The sequence below is a fragment of the Antennarius striatus genome, chromosome 14 (assembly GCF_040054535.1).
Source record: "Antennarius striatus isolate MH-2024 chromosome 14, ASM4005453v1, whole genome shotgun sequence".
NCBI classification, from domain to species: Eukaryota; Metazoa; Chordata; class Actinopteri; order Lophiiformes; family Antennariidae; genus Antennarius; species Antennarius striatus.
This window is the reverse complement of record NC_090789.1, coordinates 648,244-667,541: the sequence shown is the minus strand read 5'-3', so window position 1 is coordinate 667,541 and position 19,298 is coordinate 648,244. Positions and strand designations below refer to the sequence as shown.

At 50.6% G+C, this 19,298-nt stretch overlaps 4 protein-coding genes across 6 annotated transcripts; 2 read left to right on the top strand and 2 right to left on the bottom strand.

Moving 5' to 3' along the window:
* Nucleotides 1–384: 384 nt before the first annotated feature.
* Nucleotides 385–5,885, bottom strand: nr1d2b (nuclear receptor subfamily 1, group D, member 2b). The gene is made up of 8 exons (XM_068332511.1): nt 5,452–5,885; nt 3,859–4,092; nt 3,692–3,780; nt 3,467–3,611; nt 2,746–3,296; nt 2,477–2,662; nt 2,190–2,400; nt 385–1,533 (listed from the first exon to the last, which is right to left on the bottom strand). Exons 1-8 carry the CDS (start codon nt 5,468–5,470, stop codon nt 1,337–1,339), a joined length of 1,632 nt encoding a protein of 543 aa, XP_068188612.1. The 5' UTR covers nt 5,471–5,885; the 3' UTR covers nt 385–1,336.
* A 1,828-nt stretch (nt 5,886–7,713) lies between these two features.
* Nucleotides 7,714–9,507, top strand: rpl15 (ribosomal protein L15). Its single transcript, XM_068332588.1, has 4 exons — nt 7,714–7,777; nt 8,613–8,794; nt 8,895–9,031; nt 9,157–9,507. Exons 2-4 carry the CDS (start codon nt 8,623–8,625, stop codon nt 9,460–9,462), a joined length of 615 nt encoding a protein of 204 aa, XP_068188689.1. The 5' UTR covers nt 7,714–7,777; nt 8,613–8,622; the 3' UTR covers nt 9,463–9,507.
* Nucleotides 9,508–9,649: 142 nt separating this feature from the next.
* necap1 (NECAP endocytosis associated 1) lies at nt 9,650–13,892 on the bottom strand. Of its 2 annotated transcripts, XM_068332570.1 has the most exons (8): nt 13,764–13,892; nt 13,266–13,366; nt 13,057–13,161; nt 12,867–12,948; nt 12,652–12,760; nt 12,358–12,499; nt 11,856–11,949; nt 9,650–11,780 (listed from the first exon to the last, which is right to left on the bottom strand). In XM_068332570.1, the coding sequence occupies exons 1-8, from the start codon at nt 13,856–13,858 to the stop codon at nt 11,729–11,731; spliced, it is 780 nt and encodes a 259-aa protein (XP_068188671.1). In that variant the 5' UTR covers nt 13,859–13,892; the 3' UTR covers nt 9,650–11,728. The 2 variants fall into 2 exon arrangements, with proteins under 2 accessions (XP_068188671.1, XP_068188672.1); XM_068332571.1 differs by lacking the exon at nt 13,057–13,161.
* Nucleotides 13,893–15,299: 1,407 nt separating this feature from the next.
* On the top strand, nt 15,300–19,220 carry LOC137607043 (epsin-1-like). Of its 2 annotated transcripts, none has more exons than XM_068332489.1 (9): nt 15,300–15,359; nt 15,498–15,601; nt 15,692–15,847; nt 15,942–16,070; nt 16,166–16,286; nt 16,360–16,535; nt 17,054–18,329; nt 18,438–18,578; nt 18,827–19,220. In XM_068332489.1, the coding sequence occupies exons 2-9, from the start codon at nt 15,533–15,535 to the stop codon at nt 19,042–19,044; spliced, it is 2,286 nt and encodes a 761-aa protein (XP_068188590.1). In that variant the 5' UTR covers nt 15,300–15,359; nt 15,498–15,532; the 3' UTR covers nt 19,045–19,220. The 2 variants fall into 2 exon arrangements, with proteins under 2 accessions (XP_068188590.1, XP_068188591.1); XM_068332490.1 differs by having other exon boundaries at nt 18,781–18,936.
* Nucleotides 19,221–19,298: the final 78 nt, after the last annotated feature.

Genomic DNA, 19,298 nt, shown 5'->3' with positions numbered 1-19,298 from the left:
GTTTTCTTATATTTCCCAGTAAAAAAATGGCCGACAGGAAGTAGTTTCCCGATGCGTAACGTAGATGCTAGCATGAAGAGACAGCTGAGAACAATAGCAAATTAGCTTTATGCTAAACTTTGCTAGCCCTTATCATTCGGAGTTCATAATATTGATGACATGTGTGCTAAGACACAATACTGTAAATGCTAAGCTAAACAATCAGCTCCGTTAATGTTTGTACATAAATTATCAACTTTAAATCTGTATAAATATGCTAAGTATGCTAAGCTTAGCTACTCCTGCAGTGTTTAAACTCCTGTTAGCTACTCCTGTTTCCGTGAGCTAAGCTAGCTTACTGAATGCTAATTAAATTGTGTTTGGGTGAAATGAGAGACAGACGAATGAGTTTATAAAATCTGTTTATATATATTTTCATCCTTACAGTCGTTTACGATCGTCTGTCTTTATATAGAAATCTAAACCTTTCACAGAAACAGAACCACGCTAGCATGTGCTAACACATGCTAACACACGACGACAGAAGCGACACAAACACGCCAGCCGCCACCCACTGAGAACAATCACATGTTTTACAGTCAGATCTCAGCTAAAGCATGTACACAACCGCGTCAGGTCGGGGGGGGGACTCCCCTATAGCCCCCCCCCCATCAATACACGGCTCAAATTAAATCACGTATTGCACCATGAATGCCAAATACACCAGCTACTTTACAGAGAAGTGCTTCTAGACACACACACACACCAGAACGATCAGTGTGATGTTCCGTCACGCGGGCCGGGCGCCCTACAGTACAGGAACATAATATACCCCCCCCCCCTCGCCCATCCCCCCACCCCCGGAAAAACCCTCTTGAGTCAGCGTTTTCTCATGTTGATTCAATATGAACACAAACGTCTGCTGGTTTAGCGTGAGGTCAGCAGAAAGGTCACCGGCTAGCCTGGCTAATGCTAACAAAGCTTCGACGTTTTTAGCTAGAACTCCTACGACACATGCTAATCAAGCTAATTAACAGTAATAGAGAGTTTATTCTGACCGACTGGTGCTGTTTCCATAGCAACCTAAAACTCTGACGTTGGTTTCTTTTTATACAGATGTTCCCGCGTTAGCATCGCGTTAGCATCGCACCGGTTTACACAAACTCAACACGACCATTAAGTTAGACGGAATATTTAACGAAATGTTCCTCTGTTAGCACGTTGTCCTCTCCTTTGAGTTCATCAGACGATGGGGGCGGGGCCCCCTGTGGGAGGAGCGTAGAGGTGGAGGTGTGGTTTCGGTGGGAGGCGTGGCCTCCAGGTCCTCTGATAGTTTATGTCAGGTGCTGGAGGGCCTTCAGGAGTGGACCTTGAAGGCCAGCAGCTGCTCGGAGTGCATGTTGTTGAGCGAGCGCAGGTCGGGCAGCTTCAGCAGCAGTTTGGTGAAGATGGCCGACTCCTGGGGGTGGTTCTTGGTCACCAGGCTGCGCAGGGCGCGGATCAGCGTCTCCTGAAGGGCCTCCACCGAGTTCACGTTCTCGATGCCGGAGCGATCTGGAACGGAAGGAGGCGACGGCAGTGAAGCACACGGCCGGATTTAGCTGGATGCTAAGCTAGCGTTACACCCCCAGATGAAAAACCTTTGCTAATTCAAAAGCTGTCATCATTAGCATTACAGTAAGCTAAACTAGCTTGTTTCCATCTCAAGGTGAAAACTTTGTTAGCTTTGACCAAACCCAATTTCTTTATTTTTTTAATTAAATTTATACTTCAAATGTAATTTAGATTAATTACATTTTTTAAATTACAGCTATATGATAGCCTAGCATGTAAACATATGTACAAAAATCATGGTAGTTAGCTTGACGATAAACTGGCATTAAGCTCTGAGATGAAAGACCATAGCTACTTCAAACCCTGCCATCATTAGCATTGCAGTAAACTAAGCTAGCTTTTTAGGTGAAAAACTTAGCTTTACCCAAAGCTAATTAAAGCTAAATGATAGCCTAGCATGTAACAATCTGTACACAACAAATATTATGGTATTAGCTTGATGCTACGTTACCTTAGCACCTGCCTAAGGTAAACATCTGGGTATGTTAGCTCCAGCTAAACTAAGCTAGCATAAACCTTAACCTGGACCACATGCAAAGCAGCTGGTGGTTAGCTGGTTAGCATGCTAGCGTCTGTCCTCCTGGGGGGGGACCCACCTGCTGACACCAGCACCACGGCGGTGAACAGGCTCATCTCCTCGTCGCTGAGGCCCAGACTCAGCAGCTTGTCGCTGAAGTCCATCATGGAGCCCAGGAGGTCACCGGCCCCCCAGGCCCGCAGCCTGTCCACCGGGTACTTCCCGCCCCCCAGGAAGGTGACGGCGCGCTCCTTCACGTCGAACAGGGAGGCGAAGCGGACCACCAGCACCTGAGGGACACGTCTGCGGTCAGTGGGCGTGGCGTTTGGGGCCGCCGGTGGGGGCGGGGCAGGGGGCGGGGCCTACCTCGAAGGTGCCGGCCTTCAGCAGGCTGACCTGGTCGTGCTGACTCAGCTCTCTGAAGCCGGGGATCTTCTTGGCGAACTCCACCACCTCCCTGACGGCGGGGGTGAAGCTGTGGGAGAACTCCTCCCACACCTGGGGGCCGGACTTCTGGGGGTCCACCTGAGCCGACGTGTTCATGGGACACACCTGGGGGGGCGGGACAGAGGCATCACCGTGACGAGGATGTCATCGCCAGGATCCTGGGGGGCCCTTGCGTGTGAGGTTCTTACCAGGTACATGCGGTCCCCTCCCCTCCACAGGGGCCCGCCCTGAGTGCGGTGGGCGGGGCAGTCGGTGGGCGGAGCCCTGGCAGCTCTGTGTGCGTAGGCGGGGCAGTGATTGGTCGATTGACCCCGGGACAGTCTGAAGGGACACTGGCTGGGGGCCTCCTGGTGCTGGGGGCCCTGCGGGGGCCCCCCCATGCTGAGCAGGTTGTTGTGGCGGTTCCAGGCGTCCTCCCCCCGCTGCCCCGCCTGGCCGTCAGAAGGGGGCGGGGCCTCCTGGTTGTACATGAAGGTCTCCTGGTGGGCCCGCGTCACCGAGCCAATCACCTCCTCCTCGCCGCTGTCGGAGGCGGAGCTGGGGCTGGTGTCCATGGCAACGGACGGCTCCGCCTCGGAGCTGGAGTCGGAGCGGCTGGACGGCGAGCTGGAGGGGGCGGAGCTGGCGTCCTGCGAGGGGGCGTCGGCGAGCGTCTGGCTCATCATGTTGTTCATGGCGCTCTGCATCTCCAGCAGCATCCGCTGCTTTTCCCGCTTCGGGATCCGCCCAAAACGAACCGCTGGGGGGGGGGGCGACATGTGTTAGCCCCGCCCACTCCACCATGACGCCAGCGGGATGCCGCCGGCGCCACTCGTTTACTTTAAATCATCTTTCCCATCATTCTTCTACCCCTGTGTTTGTTTACAGGTGAGGGGGCGGGGTCAGGCGGGGGGACAGGTGTGTACTCACAGTCACGTGACATCCCGACCTGCAGACACTTCTTAAAGCGACACTGCTGGCAGCGGTTCCTGTTGCTCCTCATGACGGGGCAGCCCCCCTCCTTCAGGCACTTCTTGTACTGGATGTTCTGCTGGATGCTGCGGCGGAAGAAGCCCTGTGGGGGGGGGCACAGGTGTGAGGGGCGGGGCTATGCCTGTTAAAGGGGCGGGGCTTCCGTGTGTGTGTGTGTGTTACCTTGCAGCCCTCGCAGGCGTGGACGCCGTAGTGGAACCCCGAGGCAACGTCGCCGCAGACCTTACACAGCAGCACCAGCCCGCTGATCTCTGACGGGACACAAACATGGTTACGGTCGCCATGGCGACAACATCCGCGTCTACTGTCGCTCAGGACGACTGTCTTACTGGTGATGCCGCATTTAGCCGACGATGAGGAGGAGGAGGAGGAACGCCCGCCTTTCTGACTTCCTGGAAGGTCGCGACGGCCAGTGGGGTGGGCGGGGCCAGCCGGCGGCTGACCGCTGGGGGAGGAGCCTCGGGGGGGCGAGGACGACTGGTAGCTGCCGTTGGACGAGTCGCTGTGGCACGACTCGGGGCTGGAGCCGGCGCCGGACGAGCTGATGTAGGCGATGACGCCCCCTGGTGGACAGAAGGAGGAACGACAGCCAGCAGGTCAGAAAACAAGCTAACAAACGACGCTAAAAAGACAACACTACGCTTAGCTTTGATGAAGCTAAGGTATTCCTGAGCAACACAGAGTCACGACAACATCCGATAATTCTCTTAAAATTATCATTTTGTCCTCAGAACCTGGACTTTATCCCAAAGTGTGACTTTAGTGACGTTAACTTTTTATTCTTATTTTATGACCCTCATAATAAAACCAGCCTGAGGGTTTTCGTCTGTCTGAATCCTGCAGTGTTTAAACTATTCACAGGAAGTCCTCCAGCGTTCACCCCACGGCGGCGCTGCCCCCTATGGGTGACGAGTCGTTACTGATGAACAGTCCAGTCGTTCTCTGCGTGATCTTCTGGTTCTGGATGGTTTCTTTAGTTGTTCTTAAGATCCGGCTTCAAGAGGCCTGATCGTTACCCCCCCCCCAATCCATCCCCCAGGAGGAGAACTGCCCTCCCCTCCTTCATCTGACCTGATTTCTATCCTCTGTGATTAAGTAACGGAAGTTACATAACACCACCAGGAGGTAGTTTGGCCCCTCCCTGTGGCTGAACCCATAATGGTGTCAGTCTGTAAGTGGGTCACTGAGTTCTGGTTCAGAGTCGACCCGTCACCGGTTACCAGTTACCGGTACCGGATACAGACTGGGACGACTGGTTTACAGGCGTGATCCTGTGGGTCACATCACATCAAACATCAGCTGATCAGCTGATCAATATCTGTTATCAGGAAAATGTGCTGCATTCAAGTCAAACTCAAAAAAATGGAAACGATTCTTTTAGGGAATAACAGAAATAAACTTTTTTTATCTGGAAACATTTAACTTATGTTTACACTTAAAACCTCTGCAGTGAAACGAGGAACAGACCGGAAAAGATATTTAAAATAAAAAAACGCGACACGTGACGTTTTATTCTGATAATATCTGTTAAAATGATTTAATCCCACGGGACCTGAACGCGTCATCACTGCCCCCCCCCCCGGTGAATGTGGGTCACCGGAGCCGCTGACCGAACGCTCACATGGACCCGCCGCGAGACCCCACACCAGCTCGACGGGACAAATTATGCAATCGTGACGTCACTGCGCCGCTCGGCCAATCAGAGGCGACGCACGGGCAGCGTAAACACAGGCGCACATGGCTAGGCTGACGGGGACATGTGAGCGGAGCACCGCAGGCTGGAGGGGCAACAACAACAGCCCCACTGCTCCTCCTGACCCACTTCACCTGACCGCAGGCAAAGGGGCAATAAACGACTCGTTTATTGCCCCTTTGCTCTGCTAGCAAGCGTTTAACCACCGGAGCTGGCCGGGCGGACTCACCGGCTTTGGTCGCCTCCATGTCGGTCGGTTTTCCTCCGCCTGCTACCTCGGTGCTGAAGCCGTGTTTCTGTTGGGGTGGTCAGCCACCGGAGAGGCGCTGATTGGTCCCGGTGAGTCTCCGTTCCGCTCCCGGATCAACCCGCTCCGGTTCCGGTCTGTCCTGCGTCTCGAGCCGCTTCGTTTCCAGAGCGCGTTCACGGACCGTCGTTCATCCGGAGGCGGCGCTCTGCTGCTCCGGAGAATGCTGTCTGCTGCGGCTGCCAGGCGCGACCATGTGACCCACTTCACAGGCTCCGCCCCCCGCAGCCTCGCGCCAGTGTCAACGTAACCCAGTAGCACAGTTTCACCAATCACAGGACGAGGAGCTCCCGCGGACGCGCAGGACACGCGCGGACGTGAAGGCAGCGTTTAGTCATCAAACGCGGTTTGTGCAGCCGGAAGTGGTACCGGAGCGGAAGTGGGACAAAACGACTGGAGATTTTCAGAATAAAGTTGTAATCATGATTTTTATCATTAGTATCATTGTGGAATTTAGAAAAAAGTGATGATTTTCTTCAAGACTGGAAAATAAAATTTGATTCCATCCCTTCATAAATGTGGGATAAAGGGGCGGCAGTGGCTCAGTGGTAAAGCAGGCGGTACAGCGGGTCGTCCTATGATTTAAGATCGGTGGTTCGATTCCCGCTCCCGCCCCCAAAAAAATACCTGGAAGTGAGCTGACAGTGGGAGGTGTCAGCTCACCTCTGGAGCACTGCCAAGGCACCCTTGAGCAAGGTGCCGTCCCCTTTACAAAATTGCTCATTTGAGGCGCACCAAGAAGGAGCTGCTGCCACTCTACCTCCCCTGCATGCCTACAGGCCCCCTTGTGTGTGTGTGTGATACAGGGGCCTGTACTCACTAATATATACAGTATGTATGCATGCGTTTGAATCATTAGCTAGAGTGTGCGTTCTTAATTTCCCTTCGGGGATCAAACCAGTATATAAAAATTTTTTTTTAAAATTTCATCCACATCCATCTCATATTTTTTGGAATCTTCCTTGCTTCAAAAACAAACATAAGGCCGTCAGAGACTGTAACATCCTGTGACATCCCTGAATTCAAAATTTTACCTTGACCTACTTGCAAAGATCAAAGCTAATGCTCTGACCTGCTGTCATAGATCAAAGCACTAGCTTTGATCTATGGTCTTACTCACACTGGCCTTGTCCCTAATCTATCTATTTTATCCGGTTCCTTAGTGTACAAATTTGAAATTTGACCTTGACCTAGGTTTCCCAAGGTCAAGGTCATCATCTCATTTTCATCTCCTTTGCTGCCTGAGAAATGTGCTTTTTGTTTCATCTTTCCATCTTCAACGGTTGTGAAGATATTTGGTGGACTAACGAACGTACGGACGAACATACGAACACTGACAATAACAATACATTACTGCTTTGAAGAGGGATGTAAAAAAATTAAATAATAGAAAGATAAGATATACTTCACTGATGCCAAACTGAGAAATTTACATTTAATAATTTAATAATTAATTTCCCTTCGGGGATCATAATATGTACTGTATATTTATTTTTCAAAAAAAATCCCCAAGGGAAATATTGAAGAATGTTTTAGTCTTTCTTCTTCTCTTCAGTAAAAATATCCGATCTCACAGTCTTGTTTTTTCTTCCCAATCTTTTTTAACAACAGCAATTCTGTAATAACAATGTCAAACAAATATCCTGTGAGCAAACATTCGTTGATAAGATTATTTCAACAAACTGGTCAGCAGAGGGAATTTTAACACAAACTAATCGCAGACTTTAGATGTAAATTTATTTTTGTAACGGTAAAAGGAAAACTTCAGAAGTGACAGATTTTCTGATGAATCTTTTTGTGCATTTTCCCTCCTTTAACAAGCCGGTGTAACCTCACAATCGATGGAAAACTATACAAAATAAAATTATAAATACATTTATGCATACATAATTATATATTCATGTATAGATTCGTGCAGTTATGTCTATAATCAATATGTCCTCTCTCTCACCAAGAGTTTTGAAAAGAAATATTTTCACCAATTGTTTTTCCACAGGAATAAAAATTTAAATTATTCTTGTTTCTAAACGCTATCAGATTATATTTATGTGGAATCAGATTTTGAAAATAAATTAATCGAAATTTGGAGTAAGGAAAACGTTTTGGGTTTTTTTAAATTAAGATAAAGAATCTATTTTCACACACGCAGACTACATTTCCCATGAGTACACTACAGCTCTACGTCACTGCCGTTTTGATAAGGCATGCCGGGAACTTTTCTCCCTCTTTCCGGTTGGTACGCCATCATGTAAGCGAGATTTCTTCTCTGTACACCAAACAAAATCCGTGAATATCCTCCGTTATTATCATCCATCCGGGTCTGTGACGAAGTGCATCGGTTATCGACAGTTTATCGATCCACACGCATTGATTATTTCATCACTCAAATTGCTAGAAACGATGATTGAAGCTTGTTCGTGGGGGCGCTGCGGGGCTCCGGTAGCCGCTGCTAACATGCTAACAGGCTAACCACCGTGTTCTCCTGCGGGTTTTTCCGGCTTTGGTTTCTGGTTGTAATTTCCAGACGGAAACGTTCCGTTTAGTTTCTGAGTGAACGTGAAGAACATTGTAGAACCGCTGGTGATGAAGTGAGCTGCTAGTGTAAGCCGGCTAGCTTTAGCTTCACTTGTGGAGGCTAACTGAGGAGCATGGACTCCCGGCATTAAACCGGTTCTTCTGTGTTCCGAACGTTACAGATGGAGGAGTTTGCTGTAATGACGTCATGTTGTAATGACGTCAATTGTTAATTAAATGTTTGGTCACAGGTTGTGCTAAAGACATGAACCTGTGTTGACTAGTACTGATGCCAGCTTTAAGTTCAGCTCTGACTACAAATGTATTCCGGTTTGTGAAGGAGAAAATAAATAGGTTAACTATGTACTAACTAGTTTATATCAACTAGTACTAACTAGTTTTGAACTAGCTAGATTCTGCTGTGATGTGAAACCTGAACTCTGACACAGGTGTCAGTGTCCAGTCAAACGTCTGGTTTTAGCTTGAAGCTGCTGATTTGGTCGGGCAGCATCAGGACGCCTCAGACCGATCTGTGACCTACTTCCTGTTTACTTCCTGTTTACCTGCAGATAAGTCACCATGGGAGCCTACCGATACATGCAGGAGTTATGGCGGAAGAAGCAGTCGGACGTGATGCGCTTCCTGCTGCGTGTCCGCTGCTGGCAGTACCGCCAGCTGTCCAACCTGCACCGCGCCCCCCGCCCCACCAGACCCGACAAGGCGCGCCGGCTGGGCTACAAGGCCAAGCAGGGTGAGTCCGCGGTGATGCTCGTGCAGGTGTCCCATTCTACTTCCTGTCTGACCGCAGGTGTCCGTTTCCACTTCCTGTCTGACGGCGTGTCCTCCAACAGGCTACGTCATCTACCGCGTCCGCGTGCGCCGCGGCGGCCGCAAGCGCCCCGTCCCCAAGGGCGCCACCTACGGCAAACCAGTGCACCATGGCGTCAACCAGATCAAGTTCGCCCGCAGTCTGCAGTCCACCGCTGAGGTAGGTCCAGGGGCGGGGCATGTAAGAGTCAGGGGGCGGGGCGGGGGCATCCTTTAACTCAGCCAGCGTTTTGGAGCATCTCCACTCAGCTGTCAGGTGATTGGTTGATCTGCTTCCCCCCCCAGGAGCGCGCCGGCCGTCACTGCGGCGCCCTGCGGGTGCTGAACTCCTATTGGGTGGGGGAGGACTCCACATACAAGTTCTTCGAGGTGATCCTGGTGGACACGTTCCACAAGGCGGTGCGGCGGAACCCCGACACGCAGTGGATCACCAGGGCGGTGCACAAGCACCGCGAGATGCGCGGCCTGACGTCAGCGGGCAAGAAGAGCCGCGGCCTGGGGAAGGGCCACAAGTTCCACCTGACCATCGGGGGCTCGCGCCGCGCCGCCTGGAAGAGGCGCAACACCCTGCAGCTGCACCGCTACCGCTAGAGCGCCACCGTCTGTACAGCAAGGGAATAAACGTGTTTCTATGGCGACGCGTCTCTGGCTCGTTCATCCGGAGGGAACGCCTCCCACCTGCTGATGGAGGCGGGTGGAGGTCCAGCTTAGAACCACTCCTACATGGCTGCTACGGCAACCCATGCAAGTGTGGTCTGAACCGGGTTGGATGGTTAATCTGATCAGAATCAACCTTCAGAATCTGTTCAGATTAAATGTCAAACAATGAATTCAAACCAGAACATCAGACGTTCCTTTAAAAGGATTTATTCTTTGTCATGAAATCAAAAGTTAATCCAGTGATTTTTTAGTAGAATGAAACAACAGTTTAAAACACATTTCATGTGTTGCCATGACAACATTCGTCAGACGATATCAATCATTTATTTTAGTTGCAGGCTGAAGTTAACCACAAGGGGGCGACAACATCCGCTGGTTTACTTCCTGTTGGCACCTGAATTTAGGAAAGTACAGCTAAAAGCCAGTAAATTAGAATATTTTGAAAAACTTGATTTATTTCAGTAATTGCAGTCAAAAGGTGTAACCTGTACATTATATGTATTCATTGCACACAGACTGATGCATTCAAATGTGTTTTTCATTTAATTGTGATGATTTGAAGTGGCAACAAATGAAAATCCAAAATTCCATGTGTCACAAAATTAGAATATTACTTAAGGCTAATACAAAAAAGGGATTTCTAGAAATGTCGGCCAACTGAAAAGTATGACAATGAAAATATGAGCATGTACAATACTCAATACTTGGTTGGAGCTCCTTTTGCCTCAATTACTGCATTAATGCGGCGTGACATGGAGTCGATGAGTTTCTGGCACTGCTCAGGTGTTATGAGAGCCCAGGTTGCTCTGATAGTGGCCTTCAACTCTTCTGCGTTTTTGGGTCTGGCATTCTGCATCTTCCTTTTCACAATACCCCACAGATTTGCTATGGGGCTAAGGTCAGGGGAGTTGGCTGGCCAATTTAGAACAGAAATACCATGGTCCGTAAACCAGGCACGGGTAGAGTTTGCGCTGTGTGCAGGCGCCAAGTCCTGTTGGAACTTGAAAGCTCCATCTCCATAGAGCAGGTCAGCAGCAGGAAGCATGAAGTGCTCTAAAACTTGCTGGTAGACGGCTGCGTTGACCCTGGATCTCAGGAAACAGAGTGGACCGACACCAGCAGATGACATGGCACCCCAAACCATCACTGATGGTGGGACCTTTACACTAGACTTCAGGCAACGTGGATCCTGTGCCTCCCCTGTCCTCCTCCAGACTCTGGGACCTCGATTTCCAAAGGAAATGCAAAATTTGCTTTCGTCAGACAACATGACTTTGGACCACTCAGCAGCAGTCCAGCTCTTTTTTTCCTTAGCCCAGGTGAGACGCTTTTCGCGCTGTTTCCTGGTCAGCAGTGGCTTGACACGAGGTATGTGGCAGTTGAAACCCGTCTTTCAAGCGTCTCTTGGGGGTGGATCTTGAAGCACTGACTCCAGCAGCTGTCCACTCCTTGTGAATCTCCCCCACCTTTTTGAATGGGGTTTTTTTCACAATCCTGACCAGGGCGCGGTGATCCCCATCGCTTGTACACTTTTTCTTACCACAGTTTTTGTGACCTTTTGACTGCAATTACTGAAATCAAGTTTTTCAAAATATTGTAATTTACTGGCTTTTACCTGTAGTAGGAGCTCCACATTGTAACATTAAACTCCAGGTGTTCAGGTCACATGCTAGCGTTAGCTTAGCTAATGGCTCCTGTCCACGGCAGTAAACAAACATTTTCTTTGTAAACATTCGTTGGTCATTTTAATTCACGTCGGTGGAATGTTTTTATGTTTGGAACAACAAAACGGATCAAATAGTTACTGTTGCTTTAAATATGATCTAAAGTGTTTTTGTTCCCAAAAGCACGGCTAATGCTAACATGCTAACCCTTTAAATGAACTTAAATGGCTGTTTTGATCCTCATTCCGCTCCAAACTGACCTTATTCATTTAGACTAAAAATAATTACTCAATTTCATTAGAAATTGACACAAAGTGTTTTTACAGTACTTTTTGTTGCCTCCAGGGGCGCTGTGGGGCACAGGTGCCCCGAGGAGCGGTGGCAACTCGTGACGTCAGACTTAGCCCTTGAGTTTCACAGGAGACGACTGGTGAGACGGGTTTAACACACTGGTGATGATGATGATGATGGGGGCGGGGTCTCGTGTCTCCGCCTCCAGGTCAGGGTGGGCGTTAACCTCAGACAGACGGGACTCAGAACTGGATCCAGTTTGCGGTGTCCTGGGGTCGTGATGGGGGAACGGAGCTGCAGACAAATATTTATTGATTACTGATCAATAAGAACAACCGATCAAAAGTCGGGTCACCTGAGCCCGCCTACCTGGTGGGGGCAGAGAAGTCCCCCCAGAGGTCTGGACCCGGGTTGGGTTGAAGCACCGTGTTGGAGTTACTGCTGTCCAGGTCCAGCAGGCAGCCTGAGGGCAACAACAGATCAGAACCAGATCCACTATCAGCATCCAGGTTCAGAACCAAAATCTGGATCCGGATCAGGTCCAGCCCCATGACTCAGATCCTGATCCAGACCCACGATCCTGGTCTGGATCTTGACCCACGATCCTGATCCAGACTCCAGATCTGGATCCAGATTCAGACCCACGATAGTGATTTGGATCCAGACCCACGATCCTGATCCAGAACCACAATTCAGATTGTGATCTGGATTCAAATCCAGACCCTGATCGAAATAGAGACCCACTATTCGGATCCAGATCCAGACACATAATACAGATCTAGAGAATCCAGATCCTGATGATCCTGGTCCGGACTCCGGATCTGGATCTAGAGTCAGATGTCACACCTGAGGAAGTGAGAGCTCCACCCACCTGTGGCGGGACCTCCCGTCTGAGGGACTGTGTTGTGATTGGACGAAGGAGGAGGAGCGATCTTGCCTCCAGGCGGTGGTGGGAGGAGCCCAAACCCACTTGACCCTTGTTGGGGGCGGGGCTTGTCCCTCTTTCTCCCTTGCTGTTGACAGAAAATACAGAAAACGTAACTTCAAGGAGAAAATAAGACTAAAACCTGACTAGCGATCGAGACCGGATGGATCGAGATCCAGAACTGGATCCGGACTCCGTTTGTGTTCCAACAGGAGATCCAGAACCAGAACCGGTTCTTACCCCGATGTTGAGGGTGATGGTCTGCCCCTCCTTGAAGCCCAGATCCAGTTTGGGTCCTGACTCCCCCAGCTGGGCGCTTCTGCTGATCTCACGCTCCTGCTTCACCCACCTGCAGGAGGCCCCGCCCAGAACACACACAAACAGCTCCTTTAAGGTCGCCCCGGCAACGCATCACCTGATGATCACGCCCCTTCTGTCAGCCAATCCCTGCTCACTTGAAATGATCCTGCAGCGCCACGTTGAAGTCGAACGCATCCCCACGGTCCCCAAAGCCCACGCCAATGAAAGCGCTGCGACCTGCAAGGGGACAGAGACGGTCGTCACGGCAACGGACAGGAAGTGAGCGCTTGGGGGTGGAGCCTACCCCTAGTCACGTGACCTAAAAAGGGTTAAATCAGACGTCACCGTTGTCGTCCTGGATCCGAAGGACGAAGTAGCGGCTGGAGTCGCTAACGGTTTCCACGGCGACGCCGGGGTACTCGTTGACCGGCGCCTGGGCGAACAGCTCCCCTAGAGGGCAGGAGGGACAATGATGCACGGCAACGTGGGACCAGGTGGGACTGGGTCAGACCAGATCGGACCGGGTCAGACCGGGAGGGGTGGGGGTCTCCTACCTGACACCTTGTCCTCCAGCTTGATGAAGACCACCTTCCCTCTGGCTGTGATCCGCATCCGGCCCATCCAATCAGGGGCATCCAGCTTCCAGTCCGCCGCCCTGCACACAAACGGGGGTCAGAACTGAACACAGAAACAGAAGACGGTCCTGGGGGGGGACGCCCAGAGGAACCAGGTCGGTTCCGTCTCCAGGACCCAACCCCTGTCCTTTAGGACCTCCGGTTCCGGTTGTGTCCCGGGATCCAGATGGGTCCATCTCCGCCACACACCGGAGAGGCACCGACCTGGCAACCCGGAATGATGACGTCACTGACGTTTCAACAACAACGAATAAACAAAGCCCGGTTCGGGCGGGAGCACATGCTGGTTCCGGTAACGGAACCACCGGTGTCTCATCCCCGGTGTGAGCCGATCTCATGGTGACGCGCGCGCACCGAGCCGCACCGAACACCGTTAACGTTTATTTCCCACCGGCGGCCGGTCCCGGTGAGGTTTACCTGTAGGAGCGGTTCGAAGCGCGCGGCGGGATCCGGTAAACGTTGACATCGGGCTTCACGCACAGGATGGACTCGTACTCGCCCTCGGCCGCCATCTTGAGTCGTTACCGGCTGTGACTCATTTATTCTGCTGGAGTCAAACAACCGGACGCGTCAGAACCGGCAGAACCGGAGAGACGCCCCGGGTCTGGAGTCCGGCATGAAAAAGAGAAATAAATGAATTAATTCAGCTTCATGTCAAAAAGCTCTACTTTTTACTGCGTAAAATAAAATAGTAATAATAATAATAATAATAATAATAATAATAATACCAAAAATAATAATAGGTGTCCAGACCAATTTATAACAGAAATAGCATTTCAGTAGCATTTCAAGAATAAAATCAAAACACTACGAGCATAAAGTCAGAATTTTACAATAAAATATATAAAAATATTACAGGAATAAATGCACAATTTCCTGGGAGAAAAAAGTAATAGTACTACTTCTATTCCTACTACTATTACATCTACTACTACTACTACTTATGATAATAAAATTATAAAAATTATAATAGTAATAATATTAGCAATGACTATAGTCTTGGGCGATTAAATTTAAGAAAATTAATATTTCAAGAATAGAATAAGAAAATCATGAGAATAAAGTCAGAATTATATGATAAAATAAATAAAAAAGTGGAATATTTCATAATTTTTTGAGAGTACTGTATATATAAACAACCGGAAGTCCCGGTTCTGACGCGGTTCTGATGTTTCCTTTTTCAAACGTTTACACCAAACTTAACTACAGAATAATTTTAGGATGAAACGATGAAGGATTGAGAACAAAAAAATTGAGTTTACAGTCTAAATAAACAAACAAATAAATAAATAAACAAACTAATAAATAAACAAATGGGCGTGGTCTAGAGGAGCTGAACCAGCGGAAGCGGAAGTGGCCGCGTTTCCTCGAAGATCCCTGACGACGTAAGTCATTTATTTCTGCCTTTAAACACACATTTAATGATCGAACCGACTGCCAGCTGATGTGATTATCGATCCGGGATCGGCTCCTGGTGAGCTTCAGCTGTTATTGAAGCTTTAAAGAGTGAAGCTGGAGCGGATTTTAACGGTTTAATCACGGCGCTCCGTTACCGGAGGTGACGGCCGGAGCCTCGGTCGCTGTCCGCGGTGCTGAAATCCACCCGAACGCCTCCTGACCGACCGGGGGTCACCACCGGGTCACAGGGGGTCACCCGCGGGTCACCCCCGAACACACGCGTCGTGAAGAAAGCCCCGGTCTCAACCGGAGGCAGTTAAATGTCCCAACAGCCCCAGGGTTCTAGCTAGCTGATAGCTTAGCATGTTTCTAGCCTAGCTAAAGAGGATCTGTGTCTGCGCAGTGATTAGCTGAGGACACACACACACACACACACACACACACACACACACACACACACACACACACACACAGCTCTTTTCTGCCCCCTCCTCAGTTTCTCACATCTCGTCCCAGCCGAGGCAGTTAGGAGCCCAGGATGCCCCCCCACTGAGACGACTGCCCCCACCCGCACAAATCCAGGTGTCTTCGACAAGAGACTACGATTCAATAAAGGTGTGTGTCTGTGTGTGTGTGTGTGTGTGTGACTGTGTGTGTGTGTGTGTGTGTGTGTGTGTGTGTGTGTGTGTGTGTTTCTGACGTGTGACTGTGTGTTTTTGGGGGGTGTTTTCATCATTGTTGTGTCTGGATCAGATCCCGGTGGTTTGCCCCCCCCCCCACCAGACGCCATGACGTCCTCCATGCTGAGGCGACAGCTGAAGAACCTGGTCCAGAACTACTCCGAGGCCGAGGTCAAGGTGAGGTCCGGTCTCACGGATGTATCCCTCCGCCACCTGGTGGTGGGGTCCTGAAGTGCGACTCGTACCTGGTCGTGTTTTTTTTTTCAGGTGCGGGAGGCGACCTCTAACGACCCCTGGGGTCCCTCCAGCTCCCAGATGGCCGACCTCTCTGACCTCACCTACAACGTGGTCGCCTGCAACGAGATCATGACAATGCTCTGGAAGCGCCTGAAAGACGACAGAAACTGGAGGCACATCCACAAGGTAACCCAGGTCAAATCGTCGCCATGGATACGCCCCGTTTACGCCTGTAGGCGTCATTAAGATGTTGTATCCTGTGGTCCTCCGCTGGCCTCAGTCGCTGACGCTGCTGGAGTACCTGCTGAAGACGGGAGACGATCGCGTGCTGCTGAAGATGAAGGACAACATCTACATCGTCAAAGCGCTGACGGAGTATCGCTTCGTGGAGAAAGACGGCAAAGACCAGGTGCTGTTTGGACTCATGGACCCAAACCGAGTTCACGTCTGCTGTCAGGTGTGTTTAGGGAGTGTTTGATTTGTTGACCAGCGTCTCTCTCCCAGGGTGCAAATGTCAGGGAAAAAGCCAAAGTGGTCCTGGTGCTCATGGAGGACGACGAGAAGCTGAAGGAGGAGCGAGACTTTGCTGTCAAAACCAGAGAGAAGACCTCAAAGGGTTCTACTGGTGAGCGCTTCTGACAGGAAGTCCCTCCGTTTCAGTTTGGTGCGTGTCTCATCTTGTCGTCCCCCCCCATCAGCCTCGTCCGCCGACACCATCAAGGATCCCAGCTACAAACCGTGCTACGTTCCCGGCGCCTCGGGCCTCCCGTCACTGGACAACATCCCGTCGGTGGCCGACCTGACCGCTTCCTTCGCCGCTCGCAAGGAGGAGCGACTCAAACAGGAAGCTGAGAAGAAGGAAGCAGTGAGGAGGGTGAGTACGCGGCCAGGACAGGACAGGAAGTCCTCGACCCACGAAAAACAGCCAGTTTAGAGAGGTTGTTCATAAGATGAATTGTTCGTAAGTTGAATTGTATGTAATTTGAATTGTTTGAAAGTTGAAATGTTTGTAAGTTGAATTGTTCGTAAGTTGAATTGTTCGTAAGTTAAAATGTTTGTAAGTTGAATTGTTTGAAAGTTGAAATGTTTGCAAGTTGAATTGTTCGTAAGTTGAAATGTTTCTAAGTTGAATTGTTTGAAAGTTGAAATGTTCGTAAGTTGAATTGTTCGTAAGTTGAAATGTTTGTAAGTTGAATTGTTTGAAAGTTGAAATGTTTGCAAGTTGAATTGTTCGTAAGTTGAAATGTTTCTAAGTTGAATTGTTTGAAAGTTGAAATGTTCGTAAGTTGAAATGTTCATAAGTCGTTATTGTCAACAAAAATGAGCTGGATCCGATGTTTTGGGTTTGGTGCCCCTCCCCCACCCTACTAATGGTACGTTTTAATGTTCCAGGCCGGGATGAGCGAGGACGAGCTGAAATGGGAGGATGCTGGTAAAGAAACCACCGTGAAGGAGGCGATTTGGGGGAGCGGAGCAAACACAGAGAGCCAGGAGGCGGAGCCAGAAGCAGTGGGAGGCCCCAAAGATGCAGCAGCCAGCAGCGATGCTTGGGGGGCTCCAACTAAGTCTGAAGAAGACCCGTTTGTTAAGAACCCAGACCCTTTCAAAGCCTCAGAAGATAAACCCGACCGCTTTAATACCCCCAAAGATGACCCCTTCAATGCCCCGAAAAAAGACCCATTTAATGCCCCGAAAGACGACCCATTTAATGCCCCCAAAGACGACCCCTTCAATGCCCCGAAAGACGACCCATTTAATGCCCCGAAAGACGACCCATTTAATGCCCCCAAAGACGACCCATTCAATGCCCCGAAAGACGACCCATTTAATGCCCCGAAAGACGACCCATTTAATGCCCCGAAAGATGACCCATTTAATGCCCCCAAAGACGACCCATTTAATGCCCATAAAGACGACCCATTTAATTCCCCCAAAGACGACCCATTTAATGCCCCAAAAGACGACCCATTTAATGCCCCGAAAGACGACCCCTTTAATGCCCCGAAAGATTACCCCTTTAATGCCTCGAAAGACGACCCATTTAATGCCCCCAAAGACGACCCATTTAATGCCCCCAAAGACGACCCATTTAATGCCCCCAAAGACGACCCATTTAATGCCCCTAAAGACGACCCATTTAATGCCCCCACAGACGACCCCTTTAATGCCCCGAAAGACGACCCCTTTAATGCCCCGAAAGATGACCCCTTTAATGCCCCAAAAGACGACCCCTTTAATGCCCCAAAAGACGACCCCTTTAATGCCCCGAAAGATGACCCTTTCAATTCCCCCAAAGACGACCCATTTACTGCCCCCAAAGAAGACCCCTTTAATGCCCCCAAAGATGACCCCCTTAATGCCCCCACAGACAACCCTGTCAGTTCTCCACCACCAACAGAAGACCCGTTTCTTACCCAAACACCCCCAAATGACGACCCTTTTGAGGGACCACCTTGTTCACCTAAACATGTCACCTCAGATCCCTTCAGTGCCCCCCCATTGACCCCACCCCACGGCGGTGCAGATGCCTGGGTGCCACCTGCTAGCTCTCCGCCTGCTGCCGGGGCGGATCCTTGGGGGGGCGGAGCAAGTGCCTCCTCAACCCTTGACAATTCTGACCCTTTTGGAGATTCCTCCAAACCGGACAACGACCCCTGGGGGGCAACAGGTACGGCCCTTACCCAACAGTGACTGTGGATAGTTTGTGTGAGTTCTGATTGGTCTGCTGGTTCTATCTGCATCCTGATTGGCCGTCGTCTTGTGCTCCCATTCTTAGCCGCGGCTCCTGTTAGCACAAGTGATGCGTGGGGGTCACCCGCTTCGCCCTCGCACCCGCCGTCTGGTGACCCGTTTGGAGACGGGGCGTCTAAAAAAGAAGATCCCTGGGGCGCCCCAAGCCACACCCCCAGTGAAACAGGTATGCCCTCTTTCCCAGTTTGGCCCCGCCCACCGTTCACGTCTTGTGTTCTGTCCTCTCCGTTCTAACGACATCACTGTCTGTCCTCCATCTCGCCACCATCTTCCCATCAACCATCTGTTGCCTAGCAACCGAGATTACTGACACCTCTCTTCCGCTCTGCTCTCTCTCCTCCTGAACCCGGACCCGAACCCGGACCCAGAACCGAACCCCTTTTAGAGCAGAACCGCTCCTTTATTTGATTTCAGGACGGCGACCCGTTCAGGACCAGGAAACCCGCTCAAAGACTGCTTCCTTTCTGGGCCCGGCGGGGGCGGGGCTTGTGGACATGGACGATCTGTTTTCTTCTGAACCCAAACGGCGCCCCCCTGTGGACCCGGTCTACACCCCGACTCGAGGCGCTGGTAAGGACGGAGGCGGAGCTTCACCCTGGGGGGCTTCGTGTGGAGTTCTTCTGAGCGCTTGATCCAAACGGACGCACCACCCTAAAAGACCGTTCCGATGGGGTGGGGGTGGGGCGGGGGGGGCGTCTTTAGACACCATTAATCAGTCGGGTTCTGTGGTTCCGTGTGTCGTGTTGCTGTTGCGTGTCGATGTTGTGTTGATGACCCCCCCTCCCTCTGCTCTGCTGGAACACTTTGAACTGCACCCCCCCACCTCCTCCCCATCCTCCTCCTCTTCCTTCTGATTTCCCAGGCACCTCCACAGCCCCGCCCCCTC